The sequence below is a fragment of the Meles meles genome, chromosome 8 (assembly GCF_922984935.1).
Source record: "Meles meles chromosome 8, mMelMel3.1 paternal haplotype, whole genome shotgun sequence".
Lineage (NCBI taxonomy): Eukaryota > Metazoa > Chordata > Mammalia > Carnivora > Mustelidae > Meles > Meles meles.
This window is the reverse complement of record NC_060073.1, coordinates 1,124,486-1,145,009: the sequence shown is the minus strand read 5'-3', so window position 1 is coordinate 1,145,009 and position 20,524 is coordinate 1,124,486. Positions and strand designations below refer to the sequence as shown.

At 68.3% G+C, this 20,524-nt stretch overlaps 1 protein-coding gene across 3 annotated transcripts; it reads left to right on the top strand.

Annotated features, from left to right (window-relative positions):
* Positions 1-1,923: 1,923 nt before the first annotated feature.
* Positions 1,924-19,740, top strand: DUSP8 (dual specificity phosphatase 8). 3 transcript variants are annotated; one of them, XM_046016126.1, is made up of 7 exons: positions 1,924-2,078; positions 7,946-8,243; positions 9,870-10,008; positions 14,509-14,675; positions 15,174-15,333; positions 15,586-15,709; positions 16,243-19,740. In XM_046016126.1, exons 2-7 carry the CDS (start codon positions 8,055-8,057, stop codon positions 17,300-17,302), a joined length of 1,839 nt encoding a protein of 612 aa, XP_045872082.1. In that variant the 5' UTR covers positions 1,924-2,078; positions 7,946-8,054; the 3' UTR covers positions 17,303-19,740. The 3 variants fall into 3 exon arrangements, with proteins under 3 accessions (XP_045872082.1, XP_045872079.1, XP_045872081.1); XM_046016123.1 differs by having other exon boundaries at positions 7,946-8,285; XM_046016125.1 differs by lacking the exon at positions 1,924-2,078 and adding an exon at positions 2,306-4,370 and having other exon boundaries at positions 7,946-8,285.
* The last annotated feature ends 784 nt before the right edge of the window (positions 19,741-20,524 follow it).

Sequence of the window (20,524 nt, the reverse complement as noted above, 5' to 3'; positions counted from 1 at the left end):
TTGTCCGTGGTGTTGGCTCTGTGCCAGGAACACCCCCCCACACGCACCCCATATACAAAGATCCTGACATTCTTCCTGCCAGCAAGGAAGGAGGCCCCAGGCACTTCCTACACACCTGCTCTGCGAAGCTTGGAGGCCACAGGTGACAGTGCCTGCTCTCCAGAACTGAGGACCACAAAGGGGCCCCCAGAGCCCCGGCCAGTGCCCACCTGCAGCCCAGTGCCCTCCCGCAGGCCCACACAGAGCTCTGGGGTTTTCTGCGACTCCTCATTCAACCAGGGATAGCTAAGAGTTGCCTCCCAGCTCCCTCCTTCCAAGGGAAGGGACTGCACTCCCTGGGGGCCCGAAGCCCTTCTCAGCCAAGGAGGCCCTGGGAGACCTGTCAAGGGGGTCTCTGCCCTGGGGGCTCCAGGCTGGAGGAGAGATCGCCCTCGCTCACCATCAGGGAGCCTTGGAGGAGGGGGGTGAGAAACATCAGAGTGGTCTCGTCACACCTCCCCCCCCCCCGCCCCGTAATTACCTTCAAAGGCTCCCATCAGCTCATGGGCCGGGGTCTTTGTTCTCTCTCTCAGAGCTAACCCCCAGCGCCCGGCACAGGGCTGGCCCAGAAGGTGCTCGGAGTAAGTACCTGGTGGATCAGTAGTGCGGGAGGGCATCTCCTTTCCTGGCTCTGCTGGCTCCTGCTCCCGGGCCTCCTCCAAGTCTTTCCTGCCTGGGGGTGGGAGGAAGGGGGGGGTCCCTTCTGCACCTCGGGTGCCTCCACAGCCTCCTCTCACTGCCCGCATGTCACCTTCTGGGGTGGCCTCCAGACCGCCCACCCCCTTGCGTCTGGCCCCTGTTTGTTTCCGGCCCAGCCCTGCTCAAGGTCTAATTACCTATGTTGTGCCCGCTCCGGACTCCCAGCGCGCGGTCCCCAGCGCACCGAGGTCGCCTGGGGGCAGCCCCTCACTGGGGCTGGGGAGAGCACACACGGTCAGAGTGGACCCCATGAGCGCTGGCTAGGGGCGGCTTTTCCCTGCAAGCGCCAGGGGCTGGAGGGGCTCCGGTGGGGCTCGGGGACAGCGCCGCACTGGGGACTCCGTCACCGGAGGACAGATGTGTGACCGGACGCAAACCACCTCGCCTCTGGGCTTCCAGTTTCCTGCCTAGCGACGCGGAAACCCAGCTTCCCACCCCCGGGGTCGTGGAAAGGGTCGGCGTGGGTGCTGCAGGGGAAGTGCCGGCCGGGCCTGGCGCCCCGCGGGCCCCCGAGGCTGGCGGGCGCTCCCCGGCCTGCAGGCCCCGCGCGAACAAAGGTGGGGGCGCGGGAGGCGGCGCCAGCTCGGACCCGGCCGCCGCGGAGGGAAAGCCCTCGCGCCGGGACCCGTGCCGCCCGCCCCTCCTCGGGCGTCAGCGCAGCGAGGCCCGGCGTCCCCGGGCGGCGGGGCCGGGCGCGGGCCCGGGAAGGCTTCCCGGAGGCGGGGGCCCCCGGCGGCACGGGACGGACGCCGTGCGGTCCCTTTAAGAGCCGGTGCAGGGCGAGGGGCGGAGGGCAGAGGGCGGAGGGCGGCGGCCCGCCCGGCCCCCCGCGCCCCCGCCCCCCCGCGGCCGCCGCCTCTGATCTGCACCCGCGGCCCCGCTCCGGCTGACGTCACCTGCCCTCGAGCCGCGCGCGCTGATTGGCTGCAGGTGACGTCAGGGCCTTTTTCGCTCGGCATGACCTCATCCCCGCCGGCCGCCCCGCCCTCCGCCCCGGGCCTGTCACTCGCGGCCGAGCGCGGCGGCCGAGCCGGCTCCGCGCCCCCCGCCCGGACGCCGGAGCCCGAGCCGCGCCGGAGCCGCACCGGCCGCGCCCGCCGAGCCCGGGGTGGGATGCGCGCCGCGAGTGCGCGTGCCCGCCCGCAGTGCGCGCGCCCCGGCCCGAGCGAGCGCTCCCCGCGGCGGCGGCGGCGACGGCGGCGACGGCGACGCGGCCCGCGCGCTCCCCCGGCCCCTGCCCCGGCTGCGCGGGCCCCCGCCGGGCCCATGGGCGGCGCGGCCGAGCGGGCGCGCTGAGCGGGCGCGGGTCCCCGTGCGCCCCGGACGCGAGCGACGGCGAGGTGAGCGGGGCGCCGAGCGGGGACGCGCGGGGCGCGGGCGGGGGCTCGGCCCGGGGGGCGCTGCGTCGGGAGCGCTGGGGCGGCTGCACCCGGCGGGCGCCCGGGAGGAGGAGGCGGGCGCCCGGGAGGAGGAGGCGGGCGCCCGGGAGGAGGAGGCGGGCGCCCGGGAGGAGGAGGCGGGCGCCCGGGAGGAGGAGGCGGCCGCGAGGTGAGCGACCCGGCTGCGGGGGGCGCCGCGGACCGGCCGGGGAAGCCCTTCGCGCGCCTCCCGCAGAGCCCGGTGGACCCCGGCCCGGGCCGCGCGCCCCGCACCGCGCCTCGTCGCCTTTCTCCTCGAAATTCCTTATTTCGCGGGGGAGGGGCATGCAGTGAAGACCCACGGCCTCGGCCCTTTGCGATCCAGCGTGGATCTCCATGGAGCCCTGCGAGAGCCCCAGACCCAAGGATGCCCCCACCCCGCCATGTTGGCCCCAGACTGGAGAAGGTGGTCCCTGCCCCCGGGTTGGGGATGCAGGCCTTGAGCAAAGGAGCGGAGGGTTTTAGCCTGCGGGCGGCTCAGGAAAGGGCCCGTTCCGCGTTCGGTGGGGAGGGACTGCAGATCCATGTCCCCTGTGTGGCCGGGCCTCAGGGTGCTCCGCGGGCCTCTGCAGAATAAAGACCATACGGCCGCCCGCTGCAGAGGCAGCGGCGGGGGCTGGGGGAGGGGCTGGCACTGCCAGGCTGAGCGCAAGCGGGCTCCCTCAGCCTGTCCGCCCACCTTGGCGGGGAGGGGTACCTTACAGTCCGGCCTGGATGGGGCTGCCGTGGGCCCAGCCCCCCTCAGGTCACCCTTCCTGACTTCCTGCTGCAGAAATGTACCGGCTTCTGCAGGGTGGGGGTTGGGGGCCTGGGTGCTGCGGGGATTGCGGGGTGCCGGGGGAGCCCGTGCTGTGGAGGAGGGAGGTGGTAGGGTCTAGTGTTGTTGTGCAGCGTGGAGCGGATGTGGGGGTGTGCAGGCTGGGGGGGGCAGTGATGTCCTGCTGAGCCCCCTGCCCCTGGGGGTCTGAGTGGGGTCCCAGGGTCCGTGCACTCCGCACTGCCTCCCTCAGACCTTGCTCCAAGGGCAGCTCGGGAATGAGCCTAGCATCCCGCGCCCCCACCCCGCTCAGGGAGGACAGATGTCCCAGGAATTCACCGCTCAGATGTTTAATGAGCCCTTGCCTGGTAGAGCAGCTCGTGTGGCCCGGAGCTGGGGGTTCATCCTGAAGTCTGACTGAATCCCGCGGCAGTAGGCCAAGGGCTCTAGGACAGTTGCTGGGCAGTGCTAGTCCCCTGCTGCCCTCGGTCCTCCCTCCGGAAGGCTCCTGTGCCCCAGAGGCTGCCTCCAGGAACGCTGGCCTCCATGCACACGGGGGCAGAAAGATGCCGGAAGTCACCCACCGCTCCAGAACCCTACCCGGCATCCTCTCCTCTCCAGCTGAGGCTGACCTTGGGGCCCGGATGTTTCAAGTGGACAGAGGGCCCACAGGGGTGTGGAAGCCAGAGGGCATCCTGGCTGCATCTCCAGAGGGTGCAGCTTAGAGGGAGGGGAGAGGAAGGAGGCAAAGCCACAGACAGAGGGACATGGGTCAGACTCTGACCACCCGGCCTGCATGGGCTGTGTCCACCTCTGCCTGGCCCGCTCCAGGCTGTGACTGCTCGATGTCCCAGGATGGCCCAGGTCATAGGCGGACCACGACCAGAAGTCCTGCAGATTGCTAGGGCTAGAAACACCCAGTCAGGAGCAGGGGAGACCTAGAAGTGTAGGGTCCTGAGCGTGCCCTCTGAAGGGATCACATGTGGACACCTCCTCCCGCAGGCTCTGCCCAGACCCCGTGAACCGAGGGGGCAGAGCGCCCACCCTACTGTCTCCCAGGCCCGTGGCCTCCCCAGACCAAGTTGGCTCTGCTTGGCCTTGCCACATCACAAAGGGGATGGAGTAAAGGTCAGCTTGGACCCACTTCCATTCAGCCCGGAGAGATGAGGGGGCCAGAAGGGAGAGCATTTGGGGGTCCCTGATGAGAGCTGATGAGGGGAAATGAGCTGACTTGGCGTGAGCCACCGATCAGTCTCTCTCCTGGCCTCTCATGCAGCAGTTTCTGCACCCAGCAGTGCCCCGGGTCACAGCGAGTGGACACCTCAGCATTCCGGGAGCCCCCACAGCCAGGTCCTCCCAGGAGCCTGCCTGTGTATCCACCATTCGGGCTGGAGCCACGTCTGTGAGGGAGAGCCACTGTCCCCCATGGCCGGCAGTCCTGACGGTCGTGTCCAGAGGTAGTGAGTTCCCCGCCACGGTGCGGAGCAAGAGGCATTGGTGAAGGCGCCGTCAGCAGGGACTTTTCTGGCCACGCACGTCCCTTGTTCAGGGACAAGAACATGCCCCGTGGAGGCCCGGGGAGCCCTCGGTGTGATGAGATCTTGGAGCTGCCCCTGGGGTTCGGGTGTCCCGGGGCTTGGGGGAGTTCAGCATGCGGAGGGTGGGAGTGACTGCGCCCAGTGACCTCGCGTGAGCACACACGTCTGCGTGCGGGTGGTCGCACGAGGGGCCGGCGTGGAGAATGGGGAAGAGGTGAGCCAGCAGCGCGTGGACAGTGTGCGGAGGGTCACAGCCTGGCTTCTGTGCCGTGAATGTGGCCTTCCCGGACAAGGGGTGGCTGCCTGCTGCCTTCCGGGCAGGGCCCAGGCAGGTGCGGAGGGGCCTCTGGCCTTGCAACCAGGAACTGCCCAGTCTCCTCAGCGACGAGCCCTGTGATGGGGGGTCCCTGGGCTTGGGCCTCCATCCCACCTCCGTCCCACCGGCGCCCAGGCTCTGGAATCGCAGGACGTAGGTGCTGTGTCCCCTCAGTTCCCAAGAATGGGGTCTGGGCTGAGCCTGGAGTGGGTCCTTGAAATCAGAGAGGCCCAAGACCCTGCAGGGTCAGTGTCCTCTGCCCCCACGCTTCGGCCTGAGACTGTGCTAAGCTCCCCCCAGCCCCGCTGGAGCTCTGGGCCCCGGATCCGGGCACAGCAAGTGAGGGTCCGCCCCCAGGAGCTTTGGATCCACTCCCAGGAGGCCAGGTCCGTGACGGCCCCTGCAGGAGGTGCACTGGGGCCAGACCTTGGCCACTTGGAGAAGGCGTCCCCAAAGGCGGGAGGCCGGGAGCCTGTGTTCCTGGGTGCTCTCGGCAGGTCAGGAGGGCAGAGTGGGGCGGGGGGGTGCCGGAGGAGTGTCACGCCTGGGCTTTGGGTCTCCTGGTGACGCCAGGCCCCAGCTACTGGGCACCTGCAGGCAGCCAGGAGTGGGCCGCGGTCTGCATCGCCCGCCGCCCCGAGCTGGTGCCGCAGGAGCAGCGGTTGCCGGGCGCCTCTGCGGTCGCCATGGCAACGACGGAGGCGCTAACTTGCTAATGAGTCCCCCTCGGCTGCAAATAACAATACTACAGCGGTTAATGGGGCCCCGCTGGAGAGCTCCTTGGGGGAGGTGGGGCTGAGACCAGGTAAGGGGCGGGCGGAGCCTGTCGGCCCACCCCGCAGCCCGCTCCCTGCCCCCTACCACCGCCCCACCCCTCCCCCCACCGTCCTGCAACCCCACAGCCCTGCTGGGCTCTTCCCCACACTCCTCCTGAGCCGGCCTCTCTCCTGTCCTGCAGAGGGAGCGGGCGCCCCTCCGCACCCCAGCCCCTGCCCCAGCCAGTTAGGGATCCGAGGGCAGTGTTTGTGCCCCGTGACTGCAGGGAGGGCAAAGGACCTCCCTCCAGCCCCTTCCCTTGTCCCTGCCCCGCAGCGCTGTTCGGCCTCTCACTTTAGGTGGGAGCCAGTCTGCGCTCACCTGGCTGATGGGAAACCTGCGTGCCCTCTGCCCCCACGCATCTGCCTCAGGGACCGGGCCTCCGCACTGGGCTCCTGGTCAGGCATCCGGGGCAGAGGCTCATGCAGGGGGCCTGGAAGGTGCGGCTGGTCTTGAGGAGCTGCAGACAGCAACTCAGTAGCTTCTCAAAACACCTCGTACAGGAATAGAATCGGGGACCCTCGCCACACAGGCCGCGACCCCCCACAGCAGGCAGGGCCCCCTCAGCAGGGGAGGTCCCGCAGGCAGGTGCAGACTCCACAGACAGGAACCCCCAGCCGGTGAAGAGCCCCTCGGCGTGTGGGGTACCCCTTTTGCTTGTTCGCCTTGCTTGGTTTGGCCCTTGGGAGGGACAGCGGCCCCAGCTGCGCCCCGGGCCTCACCCCCACTGTAGAGGAGCCCGGGCACCTGCCCAAAGAACCGGGCGTCTGTGAACGGGATCCTGGAGCCCTGCCTTCTGGCCAGGGCCATCCCGGACACTTCCCTTTGGGCCAGCTCCGGTGGCCCAGCCTAAGGCTGTTCATGGCCAGCAGGCACAGTCTATACCTGCCTGACACCTAGTTCTCTGTGAAGTCCGCCGTCCCCACCCAGGGGGCTCACCTGAAGAGGGACAAGTGTCTTTGGGGGCCTCACCCGCCGCAGCTGGAGGCTGGGGGCTTACTGAGAGGGCCGTCCTCTGACATCTGCCCCCCAGCCTCTGCAGTGCCAGAGCTGGGCAGGGGTGCGGCGGAGGGAAGACCCCGCATGAACGGCAGTGGTAGAGGCTGTGGGTCCTGACCAGTCCCGGTGGGGTGAGCTGAGGCTAACCCCTCCCCTTCCCCAAGTCTCCACCTGCCCATCTTTACAGTCAAGTCAGCACCCTCGCGCTGTGCGTCCTGGTGGGCTGGGGGGCGAGCTGGGCCTGGGAAGGCCGGTCCTGGCAGGCAGCAGGGCAGTGGGGCGTGGGGTGGGGGTGGGAGGTGTGCGCAGAGGCCAGAGTACCAAACCCACAAGAGGGGTCTCAGCCCCAGGATCGGGGGTCCCTCCTTCCTCCACACAGCCCAGCCCGAGAGCCATTGCAGGCCATGCCAAGAGTCCCCGCACCCCAAGGGTCCTACATCTGGGTCACCTACTCTGCCTTTCATCCATACCACCCCATCCTGGGACCTACCAGCCCCTAGAAGGGTCCCCCTAAACCTCAGGCCTTCAGTGTGCCTGACACAGCCGGCCATGCTGCCCGCTCCATTCTGTGGGCGTGTGACACGCTCCTGCAGGGAGACACACTGGCCCCAGACCCTTTTTGCGGCAGGCGCTAGGGCTCAGGCTGAGGGACTTGGACAGCGGCAGGCCTGGAGGAGCCCCGCTGCCCAAGACCTCCCAGGCCTGTCCGGGCACCCGCCCCAGGAGCCCAGCAGCGTGTGCGGAAGCAGCCTGGACCCCCCTTCCTTGGGGTCCAGGTGGTCGGCTCAGGGAGTGAGGCGCTGCACGCAGCTGGAGGGGGCCGGTGTGCTGGGACAGGGAGCGGGTTTTGGAACCTGCCCGGCCCAGACCTCTGGAGAAGACAAGTGGGCGGGGGTGGGGGGTGTGGGCATCCCAGCAGTGGGATGACAGAAGACTTGAGGGCAGAATGAACGGTTCCGCATCAAGTGAGTGTCCGTGAACCCAAGGGCCCGGGGAGGGGTCCTCAGGCCGCTCCTCCCTGTCCAGACCGGTGCTTCCCTCTGGGGTCCCCATCTGCCTTGCTGCGCCCCACTGGGAAGCTGTCGCCGTGGCCGGCACAGTGCAGTGTGGGATGGGACCCTTGGGGCCCGATCTCCGGTCCCATGGCCCACCTCCCGCGTCTGGGGCCTCGCCTTTCATGGGGCCAGAGGGGCTGCTGACTCACCCCAGGCGAGGAAGGGCCCCCGGGTGCCTGCCGGCTCGGCTGTTCCGGTGCCCTTGGGTGCCAGCACAGGCCCTCCTGAGGTCAGCCCTGCCTGGGGTGCTGGCCGGGTGCCCACCGTGGGGGCCCGCAGCCCCGCTCACCATCTGCCTCTCCCTGCAGGTCTGGCACCATGCCAGGGCCCTCTGCACTCTAGGCCACAACCCCGGCCTGCGGAGCAGCCCCTGGGCACTTCAGGGCTCACCCCTTCCCCACCGCCCCCTGCCCCACCATGGCAGGGGACCGACTCCCTCGGAAGGTGATGGACGCCAAGAAGCTGGCCAGCCTCCTGCGGGGCGGACCTGGGGGACCGCTGGTCATCGACAGCCGCTCGTTCGTGGAGTACAACAGCTGTCACGTGCTCAGCTCGGTGAACATCTGCTGCTCCAAGCTGGTGAAGCGGCGGCTGCAGCAGGGCAAGGTGACCATCGCCGAGCTCATCCAGCCGGCCGCGCGCGGCCAGGTACCAGCCCTCGCGCCCCACGCCCTGCCCCACCCCACGCCGCCCCCACCCAGGCTCCCATCACCTCCAGGGTGGGGCGGAGCTCCTCAGCTGGGCACACAGGGGCCCTCCGCTGGCCGCACCCCCGCCCTCAAACCCACGTTGGGCTCCCAGGGTCAGAATGCCGGGCTTGGGCCTGGCAGGCAGCCCCCCCCAACTTCCTCTTGAGGCACAAATGCCCCTCCCCGGGGAGCCCATCTCCCCAGAGACGAGTCCCTACCACCAGAGCCTGCTGACCCTATCTAGGTCCTCACTCAGCCCCGGAGCAGAGGTCTCCCCATGTAAGACTGGACGGTGTCCCTGGGGCCCAGGCCAGGGCTCAGAGGGGCAGTGGACCCAGATGGCAGCTGGTCAGGCGCAGCGCTGAGAACCCAGAGGAAGATGGGGGGGGGGCAAGAGGCTTATGCTGAGCAGTTGTGTGCCCAGCCCCCCAGTTCTTTCCCCTGGAGATCTGAGTGACCCAAAATGCTCTCTCCGTGCCCCTCCCCCATGAATGTCCCAGGTCACGTGCAGGGGACAGTCGTGTCTCCATTAGCCAGGAGCATTGGGTCCAGCACCGGGAAGGACCGCTGGCCCCCGACCTGGGAAGGCGGGGGCACCTCCAGTGGGGGAGCGACGTGGCTAGCAGCCGGGAGCTGGGGAAGGGTCTCGGTCACAGGCCCTGCGCCAGCAGAGCTGGATGTGAGGGGACCCAGGTGGCACAGCCGCTTACGGGGAGTTCCCCCCACCCCCCCCACCCCACCCCCGCCAAGGCCAGAGCGAGCTCCCTGCAGCCTCAATGAGGGGAATCCGGTGACTACTCCCCCCACCCAGTGAGGACTCCCAGGCAGAGCGCAATCCCATTGGCTGCTGGTGACATCATCGACCCAGGGTTGGCGGCTCAGCTGGCTTAGGGGCTGAGTGTGCTTGGGGGGCAGGGCAGTAGCCTCTCGGAGTAAAGGCGACTCAGTAGCTGGTCCCCAGGCTGGGCATTCAGGATGGGAAGAGGGCAGGGGAGCCCCAACGCCTAGCTGCCTCCTGGGTGAAGGGGGGCTCTTACAGCAGCCCCCACGTTTCCCATCGCCGGCTGGGGAATTGCCCACATCCAAAGGCACGCCACCCTCGGAAGCGCTGAAATGGCCCCAGTGACCCTGGGGATGGTTTTCACTTGGCCTCAGCCACCCGAACGGCGTGTGTACCTTCCTGTCACCGTGGCCACCCACGTGTGCCGAGGACCCGGTTACACTCACTGCATCTTATCCTAGGCGGCTGGCCCACTCCGTCCTTAGCGGAGGTGCCTGTGTGAGAGGGCGGGCAGGGGGAGGAGCGTGCCCCTGTTCCTGCTGGCTCTGAGGGCCTGCCTGTGTGGCTGTGGGCACTCGCACCTGTCCAGGTGTGAGCTGTGAGATGGGTGGGTGGCTGAGAGCCCGCCCTCCCCTCCAGGCGGCAAGGAGGCAGAAGCCCCTCCCTGCCACAGCCTGACCGGTAGCAGCAGGTGGCAGCGGGGGGTGGGGGCATCAGGCAGGTGCCCAGCAGTGCCCTGACCTCTGCCCTTCCGGCCTCCAGGTGGAGGCCACGGAGCCCCAGGACGTGGTCGTCTATGACCAGAGCACGCGGGACGCCAGCGTGCTGGCCGCGGACAGCTTCCTCTCCATCCTGCTCAGCAAGCTGGATGGCTGCTTCGACAGCGTGGCCATCCTCACGGGTGAGCTCCAGATAGCCCCCAGCCGGGGGGCTCTGGGCGCCTTCTCCTCACGGCCTCTCCTCACTGGGAGCTTAGCTTTGGCGGGGGGCATCGGGGAGTCAGTCTCTGCATCCACCTCTGCTCTCTTCTCCGAGCCCAGAAACCAGCAGGTACTGGGGGCCGTGTCGGCGGGGGGTGGAGGGCTGTCTCAGTAACTAGAGTTCTCCCAGGCTCCATGGCCACCCCCCCGCCCCCGGACCCACACACTTTAGCTTCCCCTCCAGCATGAGCCTACCCGGCCACTAGCAGGTGAAGAGGTAGGCGGGAGGAAACCCGAGATGCCATCGAGAGGAGGGAAGGGATCTAGGCCGAGATGAGTCTCTGCCCCTCCAGCTGTCCCAGAGGGGGGCATAGGCCCCGTCCTCTGCAAACCCCAGTCTGACCAGAACTGGTCCCAGACAGGGAGTGCCTCTGAAGGCTGCAGCCAGCCCAGGATGCCTGGCCCCTGCTGGGGACCAGTAGAGGTCCCTGTGGGTCTTCCTGGTCCCCAGAAGCAGCCCAGGCACCCCAGAGGCTGGGAAGGCCCCCGTGTACACACACACACACACACACACACACACACACACACAGGCCCCACCCTGGTTCTTGATGATTCCTTCCTCCTGTTGGCAGGGCCCAGGGCACTTCTGTAGAACCCACCTCCCAGACACGACCCAGTTTCCAGGCATGGGCTGAGCTGGCCTGTCTTGGGTGGTGCACCCTCCCTGCCGGGGTCTGGGGCCTTCGGGGGCGCTCCTGCCCCTGGCCTCTGCAGCCAGGGGCCGTGACCGGTGGGTGGAGGATGGAGAGGGCTGAAGAGGGGGTCAGCAACCTCCCTGCCGCCGGACACCTCTGTACAGTCACCACGTCTGCCCTGAGCAGCCCCTTATGTGTGGGCATGTTGTGGGGTGGTCCGTGGGCATAGGGCTGGCCCTTTGGCAGGGTGCCCGGCGGGAGCATGGACCTTCACCACAGCCCATGGGAGGCTTACGGGTGGGCCCGTGTCGTGCGCAGGTGTCTGGGTCTATGCAGTCAGAGGGCGTCTGCAGCTATGCGTGGCTCTGGGAGGCTGGTGATCTGTGCCTGCTTGTGCGATGGGACATGTGCGATGGGACATGGGGTTTGTGTGCGTGCGTGGGAACTCTCGGACCAGAGGCCACAGAATTGCAGACTCTCTGATTCTACCACTGAACCCTGGGCTCCATGTGAGGGCTGAGCAGGTAGGGAGAAGAGGGAGGGAAGACAGAGGCTCTGGGCTTTCTCACCGGGTGTCCTGAGCAGAACAGGAGCCCAGCCGGGACCCCCAGTTTGTGTGTGTGTGTGTGTGTGTGCGCCAGTGCCCTCTGGTCAGGAGTGGGAGCCACCAGGCCTCTGAGAGTCTGAGAAACAGGACCCAGAGTAGCGCCCTCCCTGACCCCCAGGCTGCCCAGGAAAACCCGGAACCTCTAGTGCTGTCTCCTCTGGAGGCTGTGGCTCGTCACCCGGCGGCCATAGGGCAGGTCTCCCATGTGCCAGGAGGGCTCACCTGACACTTGGTTCGCTCAACTCTCCGGGCTGCCGCCTGCCCTTTGTTCCCTGCCGGCCCCTCCCTGCGAGGGTAGAGTGTTTGACCCCATTTCCCTGAGGGCCAAGCCAGACAGAATTCCCGACCCACCGCGGCATGAGAAGGGCTCACGGCGGCACCGAGTCAGGACGCGGACTCGGGGACAGCCTGGGAGCCTGGCCCGCAGCTCCCACCCCCGAGGCCAGCGCAGGGCCGCCGCCGGTGAGAACGGGAAGACAAGGCTGAGTGGGACCCGGGGATGCTGCCCCGCCAGAAAGGGCGAGTGACGGTCCCGGGTCCGTAGCGCAGGGGGACGGGGCTCCGCGGAGGCCAGACGGGGCGCACCCCACCCGCGGTGGGCCGGGCCGGGGCGCGCCGGGAGGACGTCGCGGCCGGGGGCAGAGGGAGGCCCCTCGGGGACCGGGGAGGCTGGCGGCCGCGGAGGAGGGAGGTGGGGCAGGGCGCGGGGTCCGGAACCGGCCGGGACCGCCGCCCCCTCCCCCCGCCCGGCCGCGCGGCGGTGACGTCCGGCGGGGCGGGGGCGGAAGGCGAGCCTGGCCCTTTAAGCGGCGGGCGGCGGGGTGCGCGCTGCGGCGGAATGCGGGCTGCTGCGGCCGCGGCGCCGGCTCGGTGCGCCCCCGCGGCCCGACCCCGCGCGCGCCGCCCTCGGACCCTGGCCGGAGACCGCGGCGGGAGCGGCCCCTGCGCGGAGGGTGCGCGGAGGGTGCGCGGGGCGGGCAGATGCGGGCCCTCCCGGGGCGCGGGGACCGCGGCGGCGGGGCGGGGGCTGCGGGGCGCGCCGCCGGCGTGTGGGCAGGAGAGCGCCTGGAGGGAGCGCGGCCGGGGGCAGGGCCGGCCCGGGGCCGAGCAGTCGGCGCGGTCCGTGCGTCCTGGGCGCGAGCTCCCGTGCGGGTCCGGGGCTCCATTGTGCGGCGGCGCGAGCTGGGAAGCTGCGAGGCAGAGGGGGTGGGTGTCCCTCCTGAAGCAAGGTGCCCTTGGGGATGCCTGGGGGATGGGGGCGACTCCCCCCGGGCGAGGAGTGCCAGCACCGGAGGGTCCCGGCCTGCTGCCACCGATACAGGGTGGACCTCTGCAGCGACCCGGAGCCCGGCGGGGGTGTCCTGACATCCCTGGAGGGGCGGGCCACAGGCTCTGCTGCCCTTGGCCCGGGTGGGGGCTTGTTGGGGTCACCACAAGCTGCTTGGCTCTCCCGGAAGGGGAGGCAGACCTGTGGGGCTTTACCTGAGGGGTTGCAGTCAAAACTGGCGGGTGTGCACCTGTCTAGAGATGCCCCTTTGTAGGGGAAGTTGCTGGTGACATAAGCCCAGCCCTCGGCTTGGGCGATGCCCCCCAGAGAGCGCAGGAGGCATATGGTAGAGACCCTGCAGACCTCCCATCTTCTAGGGTGGGGGGCGTTGTCCTCCAGCAGGAACACCCAGGGGAGCCCAGCCCCCGCACCAGGGCAGCTTTCAGCTGTGTGCCGCGTGCCAGCGGTGCTCACGGTCAGCCACTTCTCCCTGTCCAGCCAGCAGGTTGCCAAGGTAGGGAGAGCTTCTCCTCCAAGGCAGCTGCCTCCACAACCTCAGCCTGCAGGCCCCCCCTCACCCTGCCCCCCACCAAAGGCAAGCCGTCATTGGGGACACAAGGAACGCTCGTGGCATGCACTCTGGTTGGGGGTTTGCACAAACGGGCCGTGGAGCTGGGCCAGGGGTGAAGGCTGAGGGCCTGCATCTCTGTCCTGGGAAATCAGCCAGGTGTCAGGCACCTGCTGTGTCTGCGGACCGGGAGAGAGCACTGGGGCTCACGTGGCCTGGGCCCCCGCCTCACTCCCCTGCCTCGTCCCAGTGCACTAGGGTGGGCATCTGTCCACTTGAACTCTGTAGTGGATCAGTCCACGGAGGGCAGGGAATGTCCACAGGCCTCGTGTCCCCCAAAGTGTGGTTTGCCCCCGAGTGGCCGCCAGGGAGTGTCATCTCACCGGACAGGAGCTGGCGGCCACCCAGCTGCCTGGGTGCGGGCCGCTTAGTTCTCCGCGTGTCTTCACGGCAACCACCTCTGTCGAGACTCACAACTGTGCTATGTGGCAGGCTGGCTGTGGAAACTGGCCAGAGGTGTAGTGAGTCCCGCCCACGGTCACTCACGGAGTCAGATACACTAGGGATTCCCACTGGAGTCTCTGAGGCTGGCAGATGGGCTCCTTCCTCTGACCTGTGGCCCAGGACGTGGAGGTGCAGGGAAGGCAGTGGGCACCTACCAGCCGCGTGTAGCCTGCGTGCCCACTGCTGGGCCTGCTTGCTCCCCGTCCTCTGGTGCCGTGCTCTGGGCAGAAGGGAGCCCCACCCGAGCCCAGGTGCCCTGCAGGCTGTGCAACTTCCAGGAGGTGACGTCATGCCCAGGGGCAGGAGGGCCCCCTCCAAAGCCCTTGCCTCCTGGTCCCGGCACCTAGGCTTGGCCAGGGGCTCCCAGCCAACTAGCGTCAGGGAGGGATTGCGTCAGCCCCAGGGGAGAGGCAGGAAGGCCCAGGCTGGCCCCTGGCCACCACAGGCACAGAGAGCCACGCCCTCCACCGGGCTTCCAAGGCGTCGGCGCCGCCCCCTCCCCAGTCCTGCATGTGCTGGGCCAGCCCGCAGCCTCGAGCCGCGTTTATGGGCATCACAGCGGCGTCCTGGTGGGCGCAGCTCCTAATTAGTCCTGGGAGGAATGCGGGCGGCGTACGGATGGGCTGTATATGCGCCCAGCACGCGCCCCGACTCTGTGAGCGCAGCCCTCCGGCACCCAGCGCTGACTCCAGGTGCTCCGGCCAGAGTCTCACCACCTGGCACCGCGTGGGGCAGGGGGTCCAGGCTGCGGCCAAGACGGAGGGATGGTCGGGTGCCCAGGGCTCCCTCTCATGCCCCAGCCAGCCGGCCGCCTGACTCACATCTCCCCTCCTCCTGCAGGGGGCTTCGCCACCTTCTCCTCCTGCTTCCCTGGCCTCTGTGAGGGCAAACCAGCCGCCCTGCTGCCCATGAGCCTCTCCCAGCCCTGCCTGCCTGTGCCCAGCGTGGGCCTCACCCGCATCCTACCCCACCTCTACCTGGGCTCGCAGAAAGATGTCCTGAACAAGGTGCGCACACAGCCGGGCTCTGGCTGTCTGGAAGGGGGGAGAGGCCAGAGCTCAGATGCGGTTCCAGGGCGCTGTTTGGGGAGGGGGGCGAGAAGGGAGCTGAAAGCCAGCGAGGGGTGGATGAGCTTGGGGTGGGGGAAGCCTGGGATGGGACGCAAGGGGCCTGGGGCCGGACCAGAGCCTTGCGGGTGGATAAGCAGCTCCCGGCCCCTTAGGCGGTGGAGCCCACATGCCAAACAGCTGATGTCACTGGCCCCCCGGCAGCCCTGAAAGAATCCCGTGTTGTAAAGCTGCGATGAGGGAAGAGGGAAAGGCACCGCCCAGGCAGCCGTAACATTCCTGGGAGCCTACCTCAGGCGGCGGGTGGCGCTTGCGGGGACCAGCCTCCCGGCTCCCCAACCCCCCCCACCGCCGGAGGCTCAAACTCCAGGTGGAAGGGGGGAGGGGCTCCCACCTCCAGGCCACCCCCCCCTCCAGCCCGTCCTCCCGCCCCTCCAGGACCTGATGACCCAGAACGGAATAAGCTACGTCCTCAATGCCAGCAACTCCTGCCCCAAGCCGGACTTCATCTGCGAGAGCCGGTTCATGCGCGTCCCGGTCAACGACAGCTACTGCGAGAAGCTGCTGCCCTGGCTGGACAAGTCCATCGAGTTCATCGGTGAGTGGGCGAGGGAGGGGCGGTGGGGGGTGGTTGGGGATGTGGGGGCTCCGGGGAAGGGGGCAGCACCAGGTGTCTCCCGGAGGGGTGGGGGCAGGAGGCAGGGGAGAGGCTCAGTGACTGTGGGGGGCCTGGGCCAGAGATGTGGGGCTGGGGTTGTGGGCGGTGGGGCCGGTAAGGTCCCCTGCTGGGGTTAGAGAAGGGCCCTGAACCCTGACCCGCCACCTGCCCCCCCACCGGCCCTGCCGCCAGATAAAGCTAAGCTGTCCAGCTGCCAGGTCATCGTGCACTGTCTGGCCGGCATCTCCCGTTCCGCCACCATCGCCATCGCTTACATCATGAAGACCATGGGCATGTCCTCGGACGATGCCTACAGGTAGCCTCTCCTTTCTTCCTGGGCCCAGAAGTTTAAGGCTGGAGATGGCCCTTCCCATGCCCCTCTCCACCCACTAGCAGCCGCATGAGGCGGGAGCCCGGCCCCAGCCCCCCATGGGTCTGCACATCAGCTGCGTGCCCAAGCGTGGGCCGGGGGAGATGGGCAGGGAGCCTCGCTTCAAAGCAGCCCCCTTCTCCCCAGGTTCGTGAAGAACCGGGGCTCCAGCGCTCCTGGGTGGATCTGCACATCCGCTGTGTGCCCAAGTGTGGGCAGGGGGTGTGGGGAGGGGGGGCGGGGGAGCAGGAGAGGCAGAAGGAGGGGAGGAGAGGAAGTAGGAGGAGGGGCTGGGGGCAGGGAGAGCAGGGGGAGAGCTGGAGGAGGGGGGGAGCAGGGGTGGGGGAGGGACAGGGGACGGGGCCCCAGGGAGAGCAGGGGGAGCAGAAGGGGTGGGGGCGGGGGGAGGGACGGGGAGGGGACATGGGGGGCAGGGGAGGGGCAGGGAGCCGCGTCTCAAAGCAGCCCCCTCCGCCCAGGTTCGTGAAGGACCGGCGCCCCTCCATCTCGCCCAACTTCAACTTCCTGGGCCAGCTGCTGGAGTACGAGCGCAGCCTGAAGCTGCTGGCCGCCCTGCAGGGAGACGGGGCGCCCCACCCCGGGACGCCCGCGCCCCTCCCGGGCCCCGCGGCCCCCCTGCGGCCGCTGCCACCACCTACCTCAGAGAGCGCCGCCGCCGGGAGCGCCGCGGCCGGTGCGGCCAGGGAGGGCGCGCCGGGCGCCGGTGGGGAGCTGCCCGCGCCCGCCGCCGCCGCCCCGGCCACCAGCGCGCTGCAGCAGGGCCTGCGCGGCCTGCACCTCTCCTCCGACCGCCTGCAGGACACCAACCGCCTGAAGCGCTCCTTCTCGCTGGACATCAAGTCGGCCTACGCCCCCAGCCGGCGGCCCGACGACCCCGGGCCCCCCAACCCTGGGGAGGCCCCCAAGGTGTGCAAGCTGGACAGCCCATCGGGGGGCGCGGTGGGCCTGCCCTCCCCGGGCCCCGACAGCCCAGACGCGGCGTCCGAGTCGCGCCCGCGCCTCCGCCGGCGGCCCCGGCCTCCCGCCGGCTCCCCGGCCCGCTCCCCGGCGCACGGCCTGGGCCTGAACTTCGGCGACGCCTCGCGGCAGACTCCGCGGCTCGGCCTCTCGGCGCTGTCGGCCCCGGGGCTGCCGGGCCCCGGCCAGCCGGTGAGCCCCGGGAGCTGGGCGCCGCCGCTCGACTCCCCCGGCACGCCGTCGCCCGACGGGCCCTGGTGCTTCAGCCCCGAGGGCGCGCAGGGCGCGGGCGGCCCGCGGTTCGGTCCCTTCGGCCTGGCGGGCGCGCAGGGCTCAGGGGGCGGCGACCTGCGGCGGCGGGAGGCGGCCAGGGCCGAGGCCCGGGACGCGCGGACCGGCTGGCCGGAGGAGCCGGCCCCGGAGACGCAGTTCAAGCGCCGAAGCTGTCAGATGGAGTTCGAGGAGGGCATGGTGGAGGGGCGCGCGCGCGGCGAGGAGCTGGCCGCCCTGGGCAAGCAGGCCAGCTTCTCGGGCAGCGTGGAGGTCATCGAGGTGTCCTGACGGTGGCTGGGGACCCAGCGCCCGGCGCTCCGCTGCCCTCGGCTCCCTGGCCCGGGCCGCCGGCAGCCGGGCCCACTATAAATATATATTATATATAATGCAAAGAAAGGTAAATGGTTTTACTGCGATTTTTATCGAGAAGTAAATATTTCAATTTTTTATTTATTTAAGCTGTTCATTCTGGCAACGATTTGGCAACAGTGCGGGCGGCCCTCGGCCCTCTATTTTTACTGTCTGGTATTTAAACTGAAACACACGTTTCTAAGCAATATGAGGCCACCTTCAGTCCCAAGCTGGGGTGCCAGGCCTGGGGTCCCCTCCCCGCCCCCCTCCCCCAGGAAACACTGCTGACCTTGCAAAGAGGCTGCCGAGCTTTCGTGCACTTTTTACATAAGAAAAAGGGGAAAAAGGAGAAAAAAAAACTTTACCACAAACTGAGCCGCAAAACCTCCCTGTCTCTCCCTGCCCCCCCCACTCCTCCTCCTCTGCTCCTTTCTCGGGCTCTGCACCAAAGTCTAGGGGGGGAAGTGTCCCAGGAGCTGGGGTGTGGCCGAGGCGGCTCTGCCCCCTGGAGGCCCCCCACCACCTGCCCGCCCCACTACCCACCCTGCCCCTCGCCTGGCCGGGGGTGGCTGGCATGCGGCCTAGAGAGGTGAGGGTGTTCGGAGGGGCTGGGGCTAGAACAGGTTAGGGGCTCGGTGGGTGTCAGATTGCGTGGGTGCCGGGCAGGGATGGGATGGAATGGCCCCCACTCCTGCCTGAGCCCACGTCCTTCCACGGGTGCGGCAAGACTGTCCCGCGCAGGCTGCTCTCCTGTCCTCCACTTGGTGGGGCTGCAAGACACCACCCGCCAGGTGGGGGACAACAGGAGAAGCTCGGCCCCCGGGGCGTCAGGCCGGGAGAGCTGGGCTAGCCAGCGCTGGCTCCCCTGGTCACAGGGCGGATGGGTTTAGAGTTCTGGGCTCTTCCCCACCCAGGCCCCAGGCCCCAAGCCAGACCCAAATTCGGGTATGTTCCCGCAGGTGGGGGGCGTCCGTGAGGAGCTGGCTGCCTTGCGGGGGGGGGGGGGTGGTCAATCACCTGGCAGGCCCTTACGCTTCCCGGGGTGGGGTCCTTAGCTCTGGGAGAGCTGTCTCCAGGCAGATCAAGACCCCTGATGTGGCCCGATGGCAGGTGTCCCCCATGCCTGCCCCCGGCCCCATAGAGTCCTTGGAGAAGACCCTCCCACACTCCCCTTTCCTGGGGAGCTCTCGCCTCTGCAGCCTCCCTGGTATCTTCACGGTGAAGGCCAGATGGCTTTTTGACCCCGGGGGGGCCCTCCTGGTCCTTTACCTCCTGGTTGTAAAGGCAGGGAAAATGCCCCCGCTGCCCCCTACCCCACACCCTCTTGGGTCTTTGGGACCCGTGGCTTTTGGAGCAGGAGTAGATATGCTAGGACATCCTTCAGATGTCCTAAAGTCCCGGGTCGGGGGGGGGGGGCGGTCGCCTTGGGAAGAGGCCAGGGGCTTGGCAGGAGGGCAGCTGGGTGGGACCGAGTCCTGGGGGCAGCTGCCCGTGCAGTTGTTTCTTCTGTTTGTTCTGTTGACCTGCGGCCCTGTGCCCATCACCCTCCTTTAAGCAAAAGTCCTCTTCCTGTTCCCCTTGTCCCCACCCCGTTCCCCACGAAAATAAGCTATCATCGTTGTGTTTGCAATCTATGGATTAGAGGTTTAAGTATTTATTATTGGTTAATTATTATTATTATGATTGATTATGTAAACTTGCCTTCTGTCTGTCTATCGCGTTGGGTTTCTGAGGTGACCCTGGGTGTGGAGGATGCACTGGTCCCCACCTCCGCGCCCCACCCCTGTGCTGTCCAGGAGACAGTGGTCTGGGGCCACTGGTTGGGCCCCAAACTCTGGAGGCAGGTCCCACAGCCCCTGTCCTTTCCTCTCTCTGCCCTCTGCCCTTTCTCTCGGGCCGCCAGCATCTCTTGTGACTTCGGTCGTGGAGTGTGGGGGGCTCTTGCTCTTGAGACACTGGTCACCCCAAAGTGAGCAGCTGCAATGTGGGGGGAGGTCCTGTCCTGGCCACCCCCTCTCCTGTCCTGGGGGGGGGACAGGGCCCTGGCACGAGCCACTCCCCAGTCACTTCCACACACTGCCTGAGGCAGGGCGGGGCCGGGCCCCAGCCCTACCACCCTCTCGCCCTGCCCCTGGCCCTGGCATTGGGGGTCACCCCAGAATGGACCCCGCCCCCTCCTACCACTTGCTGGAAGGTCCAGCGGAGGGGAGGTGGCAGGGTCCCCCCACCCCGGCACAGCTCCCGGTCTCTCCGGACTGGGCGGCCGCTCCGGCCCCAGAACCCCTCCCCAGTGCGGCCACACTCTGCTCCCTGTCCTGTCCCCTTCTTTTGTATTTGGAAACAACGTGTTGTAATAAATCCTGACATGGACGTTTTCTCCGTGCCTCTGGCTGCCTCTTTCTTCAGGCTGGTGGGTGGGTGGGGTGGAGAGCGTGGGGCAGCGGCCCTGCAGGCTTCCTGAGGCCAGGAGGCTGGGCCGGCGGGCCCACACGACCGAGCCAACTTCCGCAGGACTCAGGGCCCGGGACCGAGGGCAGGTGAGGCAGGGTGGGGGAGGCCTGCGTGGGGAAGGGGCCCCGGCCGCATCCTCCAACGTGGAACACCCTTGTTCGTTGTCACATGCTGGTGAAAATTTACGAAGTTACAACTCTGTCCAATAAAAACGCGCCTTTGCCCCAGCCACCTCCCCAGCGTAAGCACGGACAGGCGCATCCCCGCACACCTCCACGTGCGCCGAACACGCCGGCCGACTTCTGCTCTCGTGTTTGCGACCGGCTTTCTCATTTCTTCCAGCCATCTGCTGCAAGAACACGGGGGCTACACGTGGCTACAAGGATCTAGGCTCAGAAGGGCATCTGGTGAAATACCGGGGGCTCGGCCACTGTTGTCCCCGCCCCTGGGTTCCTCGCCCTGGAGTCACCCTGCCCTGCCCGCCGACCTTCCCGTGGGGGCCGCGCACCGGCACCGGCACCGGCACGGACTCCTGCCAGAGCGGGCAGCCTGCAGGGCGCAGCACCCTGAGGGCGGGGCCGGGTTTAGTGTCCCCCCCACTGGTGTGGTGACAGCCACAGCTCGGAGCAGTCAGCGCTGCTCTCCTGGGACAGACTTTCAGACCGGACTCCTCCGGGTCACTCCGACGCTGGCTGTTACTATAGCGAT